We start from the raw sequence: 17,220 nt of genomic DNA, 5'->3' as shown, positions 1-17,220 counted from the left end.
CAGGCTGCCCCAGTAACACGGGATGCAGCTGGAGGGGGGGGCCCTGTGGAGACAGGAGAGCTGCTCTGGGGCACCTGGGCAGATTTCAAGGGCCATCTGCCCAGTGAATGCCCTTTGCTTTATTAGCCATGAAATGCACGTTTAAGTAACACCCCTCAATATGCTAATGAAGACTAACACGATCAGGCTAATTACATCATCCCATGAAACACCTGACCCCTCCCTGTACATGGGATATGTAGGCATGTGGGTCGACCTAGGGGATGGACCCAAGGAATGTGGGTATAAATCAAAGGGGGGGAAGAGAGGGAGGGGCCTGGGGAAAGCAGTGAAGTGAAGAAGATGGCTGCCTCCTGGAACTCTTGCTGGTGGGACCAACACAGGAACCCAGACCAGTGATGTCTGTTCCCTCCATCTCCCTCTTTTCCTTTCTCCAGTACAAAATGCAAGGCAGATTGTATTGCTTGCCACAAGTGGCTATATCCTTAGCCGATTATCGTGTGTTCAATGAGTACATTGTGAGTACTTAATAAATGTTTGGACTTTGAGACTTGTCTCACCGTTATCCACTCCATTGGGGATTTCCAAATCTGAGTCACTTGTCTCCCTCCTCTGAGCAGGAGGTGACACTGTGTCCGTGGGTAAATGGGAAATTTCCAGGGATGGTCTTGAGGGCTGCCACCTTTCCCTGGTGGCTCCATTCCCTATGGACAACTGGGGCTAGAAGCCACTGGTTCAATCCCCCCAAAATATGAGTGACAGCAGCCTGGGGTGGACACGGCAAGAGCATCACCCCTCCTCCTTGAGCCATGAGCCAAGCCAGCGTGGCTGAGCAAGGTCAGGAGTGCAGCCTCACGCTCCTGCAGCTTGGAAAGTGATGAGCACCGGGCTGATGGAATTGGAGCAGTCCTCTATTGCTGAACTCAGTTACTCCAGGATGTCTGTCAGCACAGACCTGCTCCTGCCTCCTGCAAACGCACTGAGGGAGGGGAGGGAAGGATTTTCCCTGGGGGAGAGTGATCCCGTGGCTGCTGGGGAGTCGGTGTCTCTGGCTCGATGGCCGTAGGCAATGCTTTGGCCTCTCCATGAGTGGTGGATCACACAGACTCACACCCGAGAGTGGCACACACTTCATTTCACGGCTTCAGCTTTATTTTTCCTACCTGTGTGCTGGAATAGCAAAGCAGGTCATGAAAAAAGTTCATTAAACAGCTCAGATGAAGCAACCTGTGCGATCTGTGTTTCACAGAATCCCAGAGTCACTCAGGCTGGAAAAGCCCCTCAGGATCATCGAGTCCAACCCTCAGCCCGACTCTGCAAAGTTCTCCCCTACCCCACATCCCCCACAGCTCATCCCAACAGCCCTGAAACCCCCCCAGGGATGGGGACTCCCCCCTCCCTGGGCAGCCTGTTCCACTCTCGGACCACTCTTGCTGGGAAACATTTTCTCCTCCTGCCCAGCCTGACCCTCCCCTGGGGCAGTTTCCAGCCGTTCCCTCTTGTCCTGTCCCTGATCCCCTGGGAGCAGAGCCCAGCCCCAGCCTCTCTGCAATGTCCTGGCAGGAGCTGCAGAGAGGGATGAGGGCTCCCCTCAGCCTCCTCCTCCTCACACTGAACACTCCCAGCTCCTTCCCTGCCTCCTCACAGGAGGAGTTGCCACCACATTGCTCCAGCTGGTGACCACCACTCATTCACTTCATCACCACAAGGTGGGTAGATCACAGGCTTCAGGGCAGATTTGTTCATCCTTGTCCTGCAGGGAGGAGGCTCAAGGTGCCTGTAGAGCTCTGCCACTGATTCTCACGAGGTCCTGGGCAAGTTCCCTCTTCCTGGGTGCCACCCAGCCCTGATCCAGCAGCTCCTGCTTCCATCCCATAGCCTGAGGCTGTGTCTGGAGCAGCTGGGGACCTGTGCGTGGTCATCCTGGGGCCTGTGGTGATGAGGCTGCTTAGGGGGTTGCCGTTCAGCACAAGGACCACAGTCTTCACATGGCTGGGGGACAACCTGTCTCACTCCAGCATGACTTCTAGGCCCAGCTTAGGGCCACCGCACACAGATGTGATAGAAAGGGGCCTGCGGCCATTGCAAGCAGATGAGTCTGAAGTTCACAAACATTCACCAAACTGCCCTGGTGGAGCTGCAGGGCTGTCAGGGCAGTGGGCAGGACTGTGCTGTGGCCACAGAGGTGCATGTGTCCTCAGCCCAACCAACAGATGGACCTTTCTTCACTCCCAGCATGGATAAGAGCCATGTAGCAGCTTGCACTGTGCAGCTCTGCCTTCAACAGTCATCAGGCACGCCAGAAGATTTAAAATGAGAGGGGAAAAAAAAAAAAATTTTGAAAAGTACTTTTTCCAAGCAGGAGGTTGAGTCTCCAGGAATGCAGAGTGTTCAACAGATCCATGGAGATGAAACCCTTCCTGGGTCTTAAAATGAGATGGTCTAGAGGTGACCTCAGGCCACCAGACATGGGACAGCCACTCTGGCTGCTGTGCCTCCCTCCTGCAGCCCTGCACTACAGGCACTGAGGTGACCTGCTTTGCCCATGAACCCCAAAACAAGATCCCTACACCAGGACACCTGTGCTGAGCAGAGGAAAAACTCCCCCCACCAAAAATTCAAGCAACCCTCACTCAGCTCTTGGCCAAGTAACCAGGAGGGGAAAGCAGAGCTGGCTTTGCACCTGCTTTAGATACTGTCCCCTCCTCCTTTGCTGGAGGGTGGTTTGGGCATCACTTTGGGCTCTACATCAGCCCTCTGCAGAGAGGCATCTCCCAGCACATAAAGCTGCGCCTGCTTGGACCAGGAGGCTCAAAGGAGACACAGAAAAGCTCTTGCCCTCTTCTGCAGTCATCACACCACCAGCCCCCCCAGTCCAAGCAGCCTTGCTCCCCCAGGCAGAGGGCAGCTCAAGGAACAGCCCCCAGGAGCTCCCACCTTGTGAGATTGCCACCCCCAGGACCCCAGCCAGTGGAGACAGGCTTTAATAACCACCACCACCCTCGCCTCAGGTTGCTTAAACCCAGAGCCAACACTGTCAGCCCTTCAATTACAGCCTGACTGCAGATGCACCTTCCCCACCACATCCCAGCCAGCTGCTTTTCTTGGATCCCTTACTGGGAGGAGAGTCCCCTGGGGAGAAATAACCCACTGCAGGCAAGGGGATCTGCAGAGATCAAGTTAAATCCCCCTTTTCCAGCTTGTTAGCTGGCTGCAGGGATACTTGCACCAATCCTGTCCGGGGAACAGCCATCAGCCAGCACAGGAGGAAAGAAGTCTAACTGGGACGACAGCTCCTTGCTTTCCAAGTCAGAGCTAGGGCATGGTTTGGGTGCTTCTGCAGGGGTCACACAGACAGCAGAGGTATTTAAATTCTCATTTCAACTCCCTTGAGACTTCTAGGCGGGCCCAGCCCTGGCAGCAGGACATGGATCGCTTTAGTAGGGCTCTGTACTGCAGCAGGGGACCAGAGAATTCCGATCCCACTCCCTGCTCTGCCTTGGAGCACTGAGCAGCACAGAAAACCCAGAGCTGGCTGCACTGGAGTACAGAGAGGCTACGGGCAGCCAGTGCCCGAGGGGGATCATCACCCCAACATCAGCTGTGACACAGCAGTTCCAGCCCAGAGCAGATAGCTCACATCATGCTGTCACCTGCCCAACTCACAGCGCTCACCCCAGCATCTACAAGCAGGAAAATGTTACAGGTAGGACTGCAGCATCCAACGCGACACAGAACCACGCTGCAGCCACCCCCACCACCCCCCAGGAGCCAGTTAGGGGGCACAACAGGACAGGAGAAGAAAATTTCAGGTCACCATTTATTCAGCCAACATTGTGCACAAACAAGTCTTGACCAAAGAGTTGCTTATGGCCAAGTTGTGGAATTCCGAAGTTACACTTCCCCCAGGCCAGCCCACAGCAAACTTCTCCAGAGGAACTGCAGGATCAGCACACAAAAACCTTCATCCAAGCTGCCTTCCACAAGTAAAAATCTTATTCCTCATCATAGTCCTCTCCATCTGCCGAGTCCCTTCCAACCTCTTCATAATCCTTCTCCAGGGCAGCCAGGTCCTCCCTGGCCTCCGAGAACTCCCCCTCCTCCATGCCCTCCCCCACGTACCAGTGCACAAAGGCTCTCTTGGCGTACATCAGGTCAAACTTGTGGTCCAGGCGGGCCCACGCCTCCGCAATGGCCGTGGTGTTGCTCAGCATGCAGACAGCCCGCTGCACCTTGGCCAGGTCGCCCCCGGGCACCACCGTGGGAGGCTGGTAGTTGATACCCACCTTGAAGCCCGTGGGGCACCAGTCCACAAACTGGATCGACCGGCGCGTTTTAATGGCTGCGATGGCCGCGTTCACATCCTTGGGCACCACGTCACCCCGGTACAGCAGGCAGCAGGCCATGTACTTGCCACGGCGTGGGTCACATTTCACCATCTGGTTGGAGAACTCAAAGCAAGCGTTGGTGATCTCCGGCACCGACAGCTGCTCGTGGTAGGCTTTCTCTGCCGAGATGATGGGCGCGTAGGTCGTGAGCGGGAAGTGAATCCGTGGGTAGGGCACCAGGTTGGTCTGGAACTCAGTCAGGTCAACATTCAGAGCACCATCAAATCTCAAGGAGGCGGTGATGGAGGAGACAATCTGCCCAATCAGCCTGTTGAGGTTGGTGTAGGTCGGCCTCTCGATGTCCAGGTTGCGGTTGCAGATGTCATAGATGGCCTCGTTGTCCACCATGAAGGAGCAGTCCGAGTGCTCCAGGGTGGTGTGGGTGGTGAGGATGGAGTTGTAGGGCTCCACCACTGCTGTGGAGACCTGCGGGGCTGGGTACACAGAGAACTCCAGCTTGGACTTCTTGCTGTACTCCACGGTGAGTCGCTCCATGAGGAGGGAGGTGAACCCAGAGCCTGTGCCTCCCCCAAAACTGTGGAAGACCAGGAACCCTTGGAGTCCACTGCACTGGTCAGCCTGCAGATCAGGAAAGAGCCAGAAGGACCAAGTTACTTGAATTATTCTGCTCTCCCTGGACTTCCATTAAGCTGAACTCCTGTGTTCATCCAGCAAGTTTAAGGCCATCTGTTTTTTACTGGTGCTTACACACACCTTCCCCTTCTAAACATGTAAGATCTGTTGGACACAGCAAATTCAGCTGCTTTTAAGTTATCTCCTCTATTAGCAGGAAGAAAGACCTGATTGGAGTGTGACATATTGGCTCAGAGAGAGACTCTGATACCGGCACTCAGGAAGATTAGGAAAAATCTGAAGGCCACTAAGAGCATCCACCTAAATCAAGACTACCTTGGTGTTATCACAGCACTCCTGAGGGCCTCTGTGGGTGAAGCTTTGTACTCCAGAGGCAACCACACAAGGAAAGAGAGGACTAAGGGGAGAGGCCTCAGCTTGGGCCCTCAGCAGACCCTACACCCGTTCAGAGAAAGCCATCTTGCTTGGCCAGTTAAATCACAGCTACTGCTTTTCCTGCTTAAGCTGGGGGGCATCTTCAGTCCCTTGTTTTCCCTTCAAGTCCCAACCAACAAGACATACACCCAGATGCATCCCATCATGGTGCAGGTCACCGTGGCCTGGTCAAGCTGACCAGATCTGCTTGTCCTTCCCCCACCATTGCATCTCTTGATGGTTGTGGCAAGAGCAACCAGAGTGCTGGTGCAGAAGGCCCTCCCCAGGGTTGTTACCATTTTGCGAGCCCTGTCCATGACAGAGTCAATGATGGCCTTCCCAATGGTGTAGTGGCCCCGAGCATAGTTGTTGGCGGCATCTTCTTTGCCACTGATGAGCTGCTCTGGGTGGAAGAGCGTGCGGTAGGTCCCAGTCCTGATCTCATCTGGAAGAAGTCGAGGTCTCATGAGTGTCACTGGCACAAGAGCCACTGTCTACCAAGTTCCTGGCACTAATGGAGATGCTGTATCACATGGAAGCTGGCAGCCTCACCAGCAGTTTAGGTGGCCAACACTACACCTCAGGTCAGAGAAGATACTCCCTGCCCCCCCCAACTCTGCAAGAGGTTTGGAGTCCTTCCATGACTTACCAATGACAGTGGGCTCCAGGTCAACAAATATGGCTCTGGGCACATACTTCCCTGATTCAGTCTCACTGAAGAAGGTCCCAAAGGAAGAGCCTGTTTGCCCTGGGGATACATTGGAGGAGATGATGCCATGGGGCTCAATCCCATGCTCCAGGCAATACAGTTCCCAACAGGAACTGCCCATCTGGACGCCAGCCTGGCCGATGTGGACAGAAATACACTCCCTCTGCATGGGGATGGGAGAGAAGAGGAGGTTAGCAATGTGCACTGAGGAGTTCGACTAAAGCTGGTACTTCTGGGTGTCTTTACAGAGCACGTGGCCAACAGCCTATAAACAAGAGGAGCATTAGCCCAGCTTGGTGGGAGCCGGGACACCTTCTCTGTCACAGGCACCCAAGAGCTGCTGAGTGAGCAACAGTAAAGCATCAGACCTTCAGAGAGAGGTTTTCATCTCCCACCGAGGCAGACGCAGAGATTCGGGCGCTGCAGTAGGTCCCTCTGCATCCCAGCACTGTCCTCCATTGCTCTACAGCCCTGCTCCCAGGAGCAGGCCACAAGCCCAGCTGTTGAACCTACAGCACACGCTGGCTGTCAGGTCCAACTGCTTATGGTTTCTTCTCTTTGCTAATCCTGCCTTGAGGGGGAAAGGCAGGGCACAGGAGCCTTCCCAGGCACTTCACCCAGTGCTCTCCGCTGGGGAGGAGGGAAAGACTTGGCCCAGCCAGCCCCAGACCACAGCACAAACACTCCCCTGCTCCCTTCCCAAGGAGGTAGATGCAGATCTCTCCCCACCCACATGGGCAACAGAAGAGGACCTCTGCCTCTTTCGGACAGCAGAAGCCTGTGTTGTTGGGCTTCAGGCACTGCCTGTCAGAGAAGTTTCTCAATTCTATTTAGACTAGAGATGGCCACACAGGATCAGCTGGCTGGAGACACCTAGAGAGGATCCAAACTAGGGTGGGTAAGGACCATCTTATCCAGACAAGGAGAGTTGCCCCATGAAGCATCTGCTCTTGGCTTGAACCAAAGGGAGGTACCCCTGTGCAGAAAGCACAGCTGAGCTGTTGAACACCTTGAAAACCAGGTTTTTGAGTTCAGAGAGACTGGACTGAAGACTTCCTGAGTCCTACTAGGGGAAAAAAAAATCCAGTGTCCAATTGAGGACACCCTGAGCTACAAGCTAGAACACTTTCAGATGGGCTTGCCCAAGTCCTAGCCTGCCCTCACCATGTGCTTTTAACTGTGGCCTGGGGAGGACACTGGGCTGGAAGCCCAGCCCAGCAACTCTCAGATTATCTTCTTGCAAGAAATCCAGCACAGCAGGACCCCTACCAAGCACCAAAACGGGGCAGCAGCATCCTACACAGGAGCAGAGGGCCCTGCCCTGAGGGGCGATACCTAATGGATCAGCCCTCAGTAAGGGCTGCATTGCTCTTCCTACACCAACAGCCCCAGGACAGCCTCAGCCACACCCAACCCAGGGCCAGGACAGGGATGCTGAGCCAGTCTCCAGAGGGAGAGACCTTCAGCCCCTGCTCCAGGCCTGCCCCAGCCCCACACAGGCACCCGGCCAGGCCCTGTATCCCCTCCATGCAAGGGGACAAGCAGCTCTGAAGGTGTTTTGCCCAGGCCAACCCAGCTCCCAAGCACAAGCTCTGCACCCCCAAGAGCCCCTTCTTCAGGACTCTCATGCTCCTCCAGAGCCCACAACCACTATCACCTCTAGGAAAACCCACAGCCAAGGACAAAACACCTTCCCCCAGCTGGAAAAAAAAAAAAAAGAAAATCCACTTCCAACTCCACTTCCCTGAAGAGCTGGGAAGGACAAGCCATGGCTGCCCAAGAGCAAACCCAAGGCCCACAGCTACTCACCATGACTCCGGACTACCCGAGCTCCTCACCACAAACACCCCCACCCAGAGCACACCCACCTGCCTCCCTCCTGGGCCTTTTATAGCAGGGAGAGCTGGGCTCTCTGCTAAAGGGCTCCCTCCCTCCACTCCACTTTGCTGGCAAAGGGTTCAGGTGTTTCTGCCCTGGGAGGGGGAGCCATGGTGGGTAATCAAGGTGCTTTGAAGGACTTGCACCTGCAGGCCTGTGGGGTTTGGAGCTTCTCTGGCTTTTAAGTACTCAGTCAGCATTGCTTTCCCCATGCTCAGAGCCCTTCCTGTGAAATCAGGAAAAGAGCTTTGAAGGGTTTTTTTCTGGGATGAGTATATGGCTTGCTTTCTTTCTTAATTTAAAGTATAAGGCTTATTTTTAAGACTTTCTTTGCAATTGCTAGGGCTGAAAGTGTGCTTTCTGCTTTCCATCCCCCTTTTCCAACTGCAAACAGCACATCTGTCGAATCTCCTGGGGGTGGACAGGCATTGCAGGATTGGGATCCTGCCTTGGGGGTAACATCGTGGGGTTAGGATGGCTTCTCCAACACTGGTGTCCCAAGAAAACTGGGTTCCTCCTACCCCCAGGGCAGTGCTAGTTTTTCTTCAACCAGAGCCACAAAAGTTGGATGCCCTGAAGGACTTGATGTGGCTGTGGAGAGACGTGACAATATATGACAAGGACTGAGAAGCACCAATGAGACCATCCCATTGCAAATGGACAATGGTTTTATTCTCCAGGCAGGATACACGAAAGCAAGAAATTCACTGACATGGGATGTCCCAGAGGTCAGAAACAGCAGTTTTAAAATCTGATCTAGACTTAAGATGTGGGGGCTGGCTCTACAGGAGCTACTAAAGCTCATGAGCTTGTGCCTTGGACATAGGTGGGATACCCCCTGTCTCGCTACACTTCTTGATTTCCATGGGAGTGTTGGGGCCTGCTAAGAGGGAGAACAGACAACAGGAGTCTCCAAGGGGTACAGTCAGCAGAAAATGGCCAGGAAGACAAAGATCCACGAGTCTAAGCAAAAGCACGAGCGGGACATGGAGCAGCTATCCAGCAGCCAGTGGAGCTGGGGCTGGGAGTGGGGGCAGTTTCTCACCTTCTGCTGAAGAACAGGGTTGGCTTTTCTATCTTAATGTGCTCCTGCGCGTGTCAGGAGTTGTGTTGAGGGGGATCCATGCACAGCTCCTGGGTGGCTGGGGGTAGCTCTGTTCCTGGGAGAATTGGTCACAGCCCCACCTGGACCAGCTCAGAACAGGACATGACATCCCAGGAGCAGAGGCCTTCATGCCACCAGGGATGTCTCCTTCTAGGTTTATCTGCAGCCTGAAGTCCACCTCACCCCTCCTGCCTAGGGTTCAGCTCCTGATGTAACCCTCTGCAAGGCCACCGGGTCCTTGGTGCTTTGTCCTGAGGTCCACGGGCTAACTCTGCCTGTGGTGACTGCTGGAAATCAGCTTGGTTTTGTAGCCAAGCCCCCATGGATGTGAACGTGGGTTCCTCCTTGCACACTGGGAGTGTATTTTTGGCCAGATGCTCAATGCCTGTTGGGTTACAATCCCTTCCTCAGCTGGATGGGCCTGGGACCTTCCTGATCCTCGGATGGGGTTCGGGACCTGCTGTCCTTGGGTGTTGCCTACATGACTGCAGCATCTCTGTTTGGCTCTGATGTGGGTGAAGAGGCCTTTGAGCATTGGCATGTGCAGGAGGAGGAGGACAAGGGGAGTCCTGGAGGCCAGGGAAGACCTGGCTGCTGTGGGGGGAAGTTATGAAGAGGCTGGAAGGGACCCGGCAGTAGGAGCAGGAGGATGTGTTGGCCTGAGCGAGCCTGCAGTGGCTGTGCACTCATATTTTGGAGTGTAATACCGAGAGATTGGGTTTCATCCCTGTATGAAATGGCAGGAAAGACCAAATCCTCACCTGGACTTTAAAAAACTGCACACATCACCCCAAACAGCAACGCTGTCATTCCCAAGCATGTTGGCCTTGGCTCTGCGAACTCCCAGACCCAGGTGGGTGCTGAGGGAGATTTCAGTGCTCCAAATTCCATCCAGCTTCCTCAGGAAATCTGTCTCCTCCGATCTCCGCCTGTGTCTCAGCCCTTCCAAGCAACCCTCAGTCTCACTTGGCAGAGGTTGAGACGGAGGATTAATTTTGGAAGGTTTTGTCCGAGCCGGTGTCGGGTGTCTGTGAGACTCCTGCAGGGATGCAGCTGGGGAGGAGGTTCTCTGCTTTCCTCATCATGCCTTATCAGCTGGTATCTGCTATCCCCATCTCAGCTTTGCAGGTTCAAGCACAGCCTGGTGCTAGCAACCACCTTGCCTCCTCTGCTCCCATATTGTCGCTTCAATGTTAAGTGCCTTTGTTAAAGGGGAGCAGAAGAAAGACCCAGTGTGAGCCCCGGGCATGTGATGTTTTGATTTCCAGGCTCTAGCACGGGCCTGAGATGTTCCCCTTGTCTAACCTGGTGCTGGGAAGTGACCCCAAGCAGGGCTGGTGCAGATCCCCACGGCAGCTGGGTGGGGAAAAGCCTTTCCCCAGCCTGGGCCGGTGCTTTACTGGAGGTCACTGGGGAGCACAGGGGGAAATTCTCATCAACATTCTGCTCAAAGATGTTTTCCTTGGCTCTGAGCAAATCCCTCCGTTGCTCCTTGCTCTGCCAAGGCTCTTCTGGATAGTCCTGTGCATGAGACAGGCTGAGCCTGGACAACCTGTGGGCACCTCTGGCCAAACCCACAAAGGGACAAGAGCGTGTCTAGCCAGGTCTGGCCTTGCTCTGCCCTGCCTTTGCCTGACCAGATGCAAGCGGGCATGTGTGCCTCAGTTTCCCTGAGTGTAAAATGAGGACAATGTCTAAGTCCTGCTGAACAAGAGCAAAAAATACCACTGGGGGATGGGTGTGTAGGCTATAAAAATGTGTAACGCTCTATACAGTGTACCTAAAGGGCCGTGTAGTCCAAGGCTACAGCAGATTGCGACAAGGAAAGACCTCACCAGTATATGCTCGGAGCTGAGGTGGGAGGAGGTCATTGCACAGAGATGCTGTGAGCATCTTGGTGTGTTGTCTGCTGGAGATGTGGGCTATGAGGGGGAGATGCTGAAGGGCTTGGTGCACTATTTTGGTTTTGGTTTTGAGCTTCAGTTGCATTTGGGTCCTGAGTCCTGGGCTGCGGGCCAGCTAGGAGCCTTGGCCACCGGAGCATGGGCTCACTGGGGGTGAATTTAGCTGTGTTGCCTCCTCTGGGTGCCCATTGGGGTGGAGGGGAGATGCCTCCAGCAGCATCTCTACAGATGGCTGCTGGGTCCATCCGCCAAACCTTCAGTTGGAGAACTGTCCCCTCTTAATACCCCACCTGACGTGCTCTCCATGGCCATACCATGGATGCCTGAAGGGGGCTGGTGGGAGCTGCTTTGCTGTTCTTGGGAAATGCTCCCTGGGGAGGACGGCCAAATTTCTCTCCACCTCCCACATGTGCTACGTGCAGGGATGGAGGCCAGGAGATGCACTTTAATCTTGAAGCTGGGTTGGGAGGTGAAGAGAAAGGGAGATTAGAGGAAGGGATAAATAGTCCAAGGTAAAGGGGTGGGAGCTTGGTGAGCTGGCGCTCAATGGAGGGTGGAAAAGAGTGGGGTGAAAGGGGATGGTCTGTGTATGGAGAGCTGAAACTGTACCAGCTGAGAAACTGGTTCAGAGGTCTACCTAAAAAAGGGAGAGCAGTAGAATGGTGGGCAAGTATAGAGTGGGCAACATGGACAAAGCCAATGGGGTGGGTCTGGAGTAGCCAGGAAGTCACCTGCAGCTCTTGAGGTCCGAACTCACCTGAGGCCATGGGGTGGCCTTGGCCAGGACCCACCAATGCCCTGGGGACACTCATGAGGGGCCATGTGGATGGGGAGGTTGATGCTGTCCCAGCTGTGATTGCTGAAGATGCCCATGGGAAAGGGATGGTTGCAAGACAACCTTAAAGCCTAGCGAGTCCCCTGGAGGAGAAACTGGGAAATCCTTCCTGAGTTCCCCTGACCAGTCTTGCTTTTCCCTTCCCAATGCCATGATGCTTGTGTGTAGGGACAGCTTGTGCATGGGGACTTGGGAGGGAGGAGGGTCTGGACTGTGATGGGGACAGGGCCTTGAGGTTGAGTTGGAGGGAGGTTTTGGAAAGGCAATGGGTCCAGGCAGACCTGACTGAGCACCCGGTGGAGGCGATGGGAGAACAAAGCGTTGGAAACTCAAGAGATTGTAGCTTTAATTAGGGACCTTCCTGAAGCATCATGCCCCCTTGCCCTTATGCAGACACGAGCCTCTTCCCCGCGCATGAAAATATCTGGGGCGGGGGGGATGGAGGAGATTGGGTAGGAGAGGAGGAGGGAGAAGAGATATGAAAGTTAGGTAACTCCATGGGTCAAAAATATACAACACTGATATCATACACAGCTGTTAGTCCTCTCTGGCCAGCAGGCTGGGGCTGGGTGATGGCCCCACACGGCCAGCCCTGCTCCGGGTACCCCCTGCCCCACGGGGGGGTCACTTCCGCCGCCCGATTTGGGCCATGAGGTGCGCATTGGCGGCGGCCTTTGCCCTCAAGTTCTTGGCTTTGGCGATGTTGAAGAGGATGTTCATGATGTTGGTGGGGACGTCGAGGGAGAGGGTGACCTTGGTGCGGCGGTCGCTCTTGGCCCGGTTTTGGTACGTCTTCCCTTTCACCTGTGCCTGGGACACATATTTGTAATGGCCTTCCCCTGGGAACGTCCTTTTCCCCATCTCTTCATCCACTGTGTCCTCCCCCTCTTCCTCCTCAGATGCCTCCTCTGGTGATGGGGAGTCAAAGCCGCGCTTGTCCAAGATGGCATTTTCCTCCAGGTTGCTCTTCTGGGCTTCAGCGAGGGCCGCGTTGAGGCAGCTGAAGATGGAGGCGGCGTTGTAGAGGCGGAAAGCTCGGCCGGTCTCTGCGGCACAGAGGAGGGCGAGGAGAAGCAGCAGCCTGGCGTGGGGCATTGTGGTGGCCTGCCCGGTGGAAAGAGTGAGGGGGAGGCAGAGATGGGCATGAAATTCCTGTGGGCCCTGGGGCAGAGCATCATCGTCCCCCCACCCTCCCACATCCCATGGACCTGGGTTCATCTTCCAGGTCCTGTGCTCTTGGCTTCACCTCCCCAGGTCTGCCCCCAGGTCCCATCTAATCGTTAGGGCAGGTGGGAATGAGTTGTCTTGGGGCCTCCTGCTGCAAGGCGCATCCCCCCAGACCTTGTATTCAGGGTGCTGGATGGGAGGTGGGATGTCCAAGGTGCTTGGCAAGGCTGTAGCCTCCATGAAGGGGAGAATTGGGCCACTCCTTTGCTGAAACACAAGTGCTTGCTGCAGGAGAGCTGCTTTCTACTGTGGGTACCTCCTTGCCTGGGACAATCTCGTTGCAGCCCCCTCTCCACCTTGCTAACACCTCCACAGAGTAACCACGGGTACCGCCAGCTACTGTAAAGGTGGGTTTTCCTTTCACCTCCTCTCTGGTCAACCTGAAGCCACCAGAGCTTTGTTCTCTTTGAAGCCAGAAATTGCCTGTCTACCTCCTCACACAACTCTGTCTGAAAAAAGGGGCATGGAGAGTGGGGGACAGTCAGCCCCAGCGCTGGAGGGGTGATCTGCCACCCATCTAGGGTGGTAGCCCCATGTCCCCTCTCCAGTCCTGGCCCTGGGTGCTCCGGGGTTGCCCATTACCTCATGGCTCCATCCCCTGCACTCTGGGTTCAGGACAGGCTGCCCCATCTGATGGCACACTTGGGGCACAGTCCCCCCTGTGGACAGCCCTGCCTGGGGATCTGGGGGCACCTCTGAAATCTCAGCACAACAGCATCCCTCCCTGCTTGAAATACAGGCATTCGGGGGTCTTGTGGAGGGGCTGAAAACCTTGGGATAACCTTCCTGGTCTGCAAAACCTCCCGATCTCTGAGTCCCGTCTCTCTGGGAAGCGACACATTTCTCTGTACGCCCACCCGACCTCTCAAAAGGGCCACCGGACAGACCACAAGGGATCTCCCGGTGGAGATCTTTGCCCATGTTGAGGTCAGACAAGTGTCCCCAGGGCCAGCCCCGAGGGCACAAGGACCCTCCAAGTACCTGGAGGCAAGCTGGCATTCCCAACCTTCGGGCCCCATCTTGTGGCAAATCCCTCACACGGCAAGTTCTGGCTGGGGGACCCCGCCTGGGACCGGGGTTAAAGCGTTGATTTGGGGTCTGCTGATTTATCTCCCATGGGGACGGGAGTGTGGAGGGGCCAGGAGGGCTGGGGGAGGCCCCTGGGAAACTCTTTCAACCCCCTTGTCCCCAGGAGCTGTCACCCTGGACCTGCTTTTCTGCCACTGTCCCTGAGACTTGGGTCACCTTAACTCTGCCCCCTCGGAGAGGGAGATTTGGGTAAACTATATGGGCAGGATTTGCGGGAGCTGCTCGATTTTCACTTCTTTGCCTCACTCGTCCCTGCACAAAACCCCACAGAGCTCCCCCAGGCAACAGCTGTCCCCTCATCTCTGCCCTGCATCCAGACGAGAGAGGAGGGATGTGCAGCAGCCATGGCACGACCCAGGCAGCACCAGAGAAGTTGTCACTAAGAGGATGAGGATGAAAAATCCCTCTGAGGCACACAACCCCCATGTGAGGGCAATTCAGGGCCCCAAATTCTCCTTCCTTCAGCCCTGAATCATTCCTTTAAATCCTGGGACTCGGTTTTTGCTTGCAAAAGCTTAAGAGGACAAACATCTTTCTCCCGCCCCCAAATCTCCCCCTTTGCTGCTGCCTTTCAGCCGCAGAGGAAGCAGCACCCCCACAGCAAACTCACTGCGGCCCCTGCGAGCAGGGCTGGGGGTATGAATTCAGAAATCTAAATTTCTCGCCGCTGCCCGCAGCCCGTGCTCTCCCGGGGACACTGTTTGGCCCCGCGCTGCTGGATGGAGAATGGGAAAATCTTTGAAAGCTCTCGCAGAGCCGGCACAGCTGGTGAGAGTGCTGAGCTGTTTCAAGCTGCCACTGCCCTCTCCAGAGCTGCAGAGCAGCATCTCCACTTCGCCTCTCCTCAAAAAGCTGTTTCATGACTGTCTGAAACGGGTGGCTTGGCCCTGTGGTCAGCTTGGGCTTTTTCAGTTTAGCAAAACTCTCGGGGAACCTCAGCTGAGTGAGGGAAAAGGCACAGCAAGGGGGAAATGTGGCTGAAATACATGCGCACCCAGCACCTGGATTCCTGGTCCTTGGCTGTGGGTCGATATCCTGACAAAAAAAGCAAAAATCAAGGCAAAGCAGAAAAAAAAAATAAAAATACGGCATCCGGCTGTCCTGGCAGAAAACAAAAGCTGATTTTTAATTTATTTTTTTTTTTTCCATGGGGGTTTTGTGTCCTGGCATGCCAGAAAGTTTTTTTGGTCCAGGAAGCAAGCTGGAATTGGGTTTTCCTCCCCTCCCCCAAAAAAAAGCAGGAAAAGAAGAAAAACCACCTGCGGCAGATCTGAGGAGTCAGAGTTAAATCTGCGGCTGCTGGAAGGTGACCTGCAGGTGCCATTCCTGCCCCGAAACCCGTGAGAAATTACAGGTATTATATTGAGATGGTGCCGACAGCCACGGCAGGACCATTTGTGTCGGCTGAAGCTCTGCCTCTCGCCTTTAAAAGAGAAAAGTCAATCTCTCCAGCAAGGCAGCTCTGCAAACTGGGGACAAAGCTCTTCGCCGGTTATCGTGGGCTCTTTGGCAGCAGAAGAGCTGGATTAAGCTCATTTTTCTCCGTCAAAAAGTAAGTCTCAAATAAAATAATAGCGCGAATGAGACCCGTAGACTTTGAAAACTCTTTCTGCCTGATGCCGCCTCCGCTTTCCTAATGAAGCTCTCCTGACGATGCTGATTCCCAGGGCTCCAAAACTGAAGCTGAGCCAGTGGGGATGGGGCTGTGCCCTCCTTTCCTCCCCATCCCTTTAACCACAGCAGTGATTTGTATCCCTACTTTTTGATTTCCCAAGATTTCCAAACCCTTCCCATGCTGCCCAGCCTCATCTGCCTCCCCAGATTGGTATAATAATAATAATAATAAAAAAAAATTTCCTTCGGAGGGAGTGTGTGGGGAGTCATTTAACACAATATTTTGAACTGCTATTCCCTCTCCTGTCCCTTTTTTTTTTTTTTTTCTTTTTATAGAGAAACGTGGAACCTGATCTCCCAAGGAAAGCACTGAAATATTTAAAGTTTGTGCAAATGAAGCCGTCTGCTGGTTAATAAATGAAATCCAGGCACTCACCTGGTAGTCCTCCTTGGCTGGGATGGGAAGGGGTTGCTGCGGTCTCACTCCGAGGAGAGAGGCATCAGGCGAGTTCCCCTGAACTTCAGCACCCTGGCTTTTCTTTTATTGTTATTAAGAGGGCTGTGATATTTTTTCTCTCTATGGAAACGCTTTTCCCCTCCCTCGTGTATATATAAAAATGAGCGATCACGGGGTTGGAGTCGTAACTCCAGACGTGGAGCCTTCATTTGGGCATGATTTCATTAAAATGAAATCAGAGGGAGCTGGCAATGTCACGGGGCTGCGGTGCCTCTCCCCATTCAGAAAGAAAAAAAAAAAAAAAAGGAGGGGGGAGTGGGTGGAAAAAGACGTCTGAACCCAACAGCCTGGTGAGAGTCACCTGAAAATGGGGCTGTCACCAACGCCGGGACTTTGCAGGGTCACGCAGTCATGCCTCTCCCCCTCTTCTCCGGGTAGCCAGGCACTTGGTGCAAGAATATTTTAAATGCAAAGGTTTTCATGTCCCCTAAGGATGCCTGTTGGGGTTTTCAGCATTGATTAAGGGTGTTAGCCCAATTAATGTGTTTCTATTTGAAGAGTGGGGCTGGTGCAGCACCTTGACAGGGTTTTGCCCTGGGCCAGTGCTCCTAAATCCCACTTGCAGCAGGGACAGGCTTGTCCCACTCACAGAGCTCTGCCCTCTGCCCAGTTTCCCATCTCTGGGAGCTTTTGTCCTCTCATGTAAGCAGGAAAACCCCTGAAAGACTGAAATTTTGCAAAAGTTCTTCCAGGATGTGGTAGCACTGTCCCAGGTGCAGAACAGAGGTAGGGATGAAGTGTATCTTGAAAAAAAAAAAACAAACCCAAACCTCCAAGCTTCCCAAACCCACTGAGGTCCAGAAAAATTAACTCTGATTGCTCCGAGACAGCAGCCAGGAACTCAAACCCCCCCAATCTTAGTTTCCAGGACCACTCTGGTCCTGGTGTGGTCAGAGAGAGGTTTCCTGCGATGCCCACGTCACTGCTTTGCAAGCAGAAGTGCTTT

At 54.3% G+C, this 17,220-nt stretch overlaps 2 protein-coding genes across 2 annotated transcripts; both read right to left on the bottom strand.

Annotated features, from left to right (window-relative positions):
* Positions 1–3,995: 3,995 nt before the first annotated feature.
* On the bottom strand, positions 3,996–6,241 carry LOC141958748 (tubulin alpha-1C chain-like). Its single transcript, XM_074901637.1, has 3 exons — positions 6,046–6,241; positions 5,693–5,841; positions 3,996–4,967 (listed from the first exon to the last, which is right to left on the bottom strand). Exons 1-3 carry the CDS (start codon positions 6,224–6,226, stop codon positions 3,996–3,998), a joined length of 1,302 nt encoding a protein of 433 aa, XP_074757738.1. The 5' UTR covers positions 6,227–6,241.
* Positions 6,242–12,451: 6,210 nt separating this feature from the next.
* On the bottom strand, positions 12,452–16,577 carry UCN3 (urocortin 3). Its single transcript, XM_074901636.1, has 2 exons — positions 16,194–16,577; positions 12,452–12,931 (listed from the first exon to the last, which is right to left on the bottom strand). The coding sequence occupies exon 2, from the start codon at positions 12,920–12,922 to the stop codon at positions 12,452–12,454; it is 471 nt and encodes a 156-aa protein (XP_074757737.1). The 5' UTR covers positions 12,923–12,931; positions 16,194–16,577.
* Positions 16,578–17,220: the final 643 nt, after the last annotated feature.

The sequence above is a fragment of the Athene noctua genome, chromosome 3 (assembly GCF_965140245.1).
Source record: "Athene noctua chromosome 3, bAthNoc1.hap1.1, whole genome shotgun sequence".
Classification (NCBI taxonomy): Eukaryota; Metazoa; Chordata; class Aves; order Strigiformes; family Strigidae; genus Athene; species Athene noctua.
Note: the sequence above shows the minus strand (reverse complement) of the source record. Positions and strands in the feature narration are given on the sequence as shown.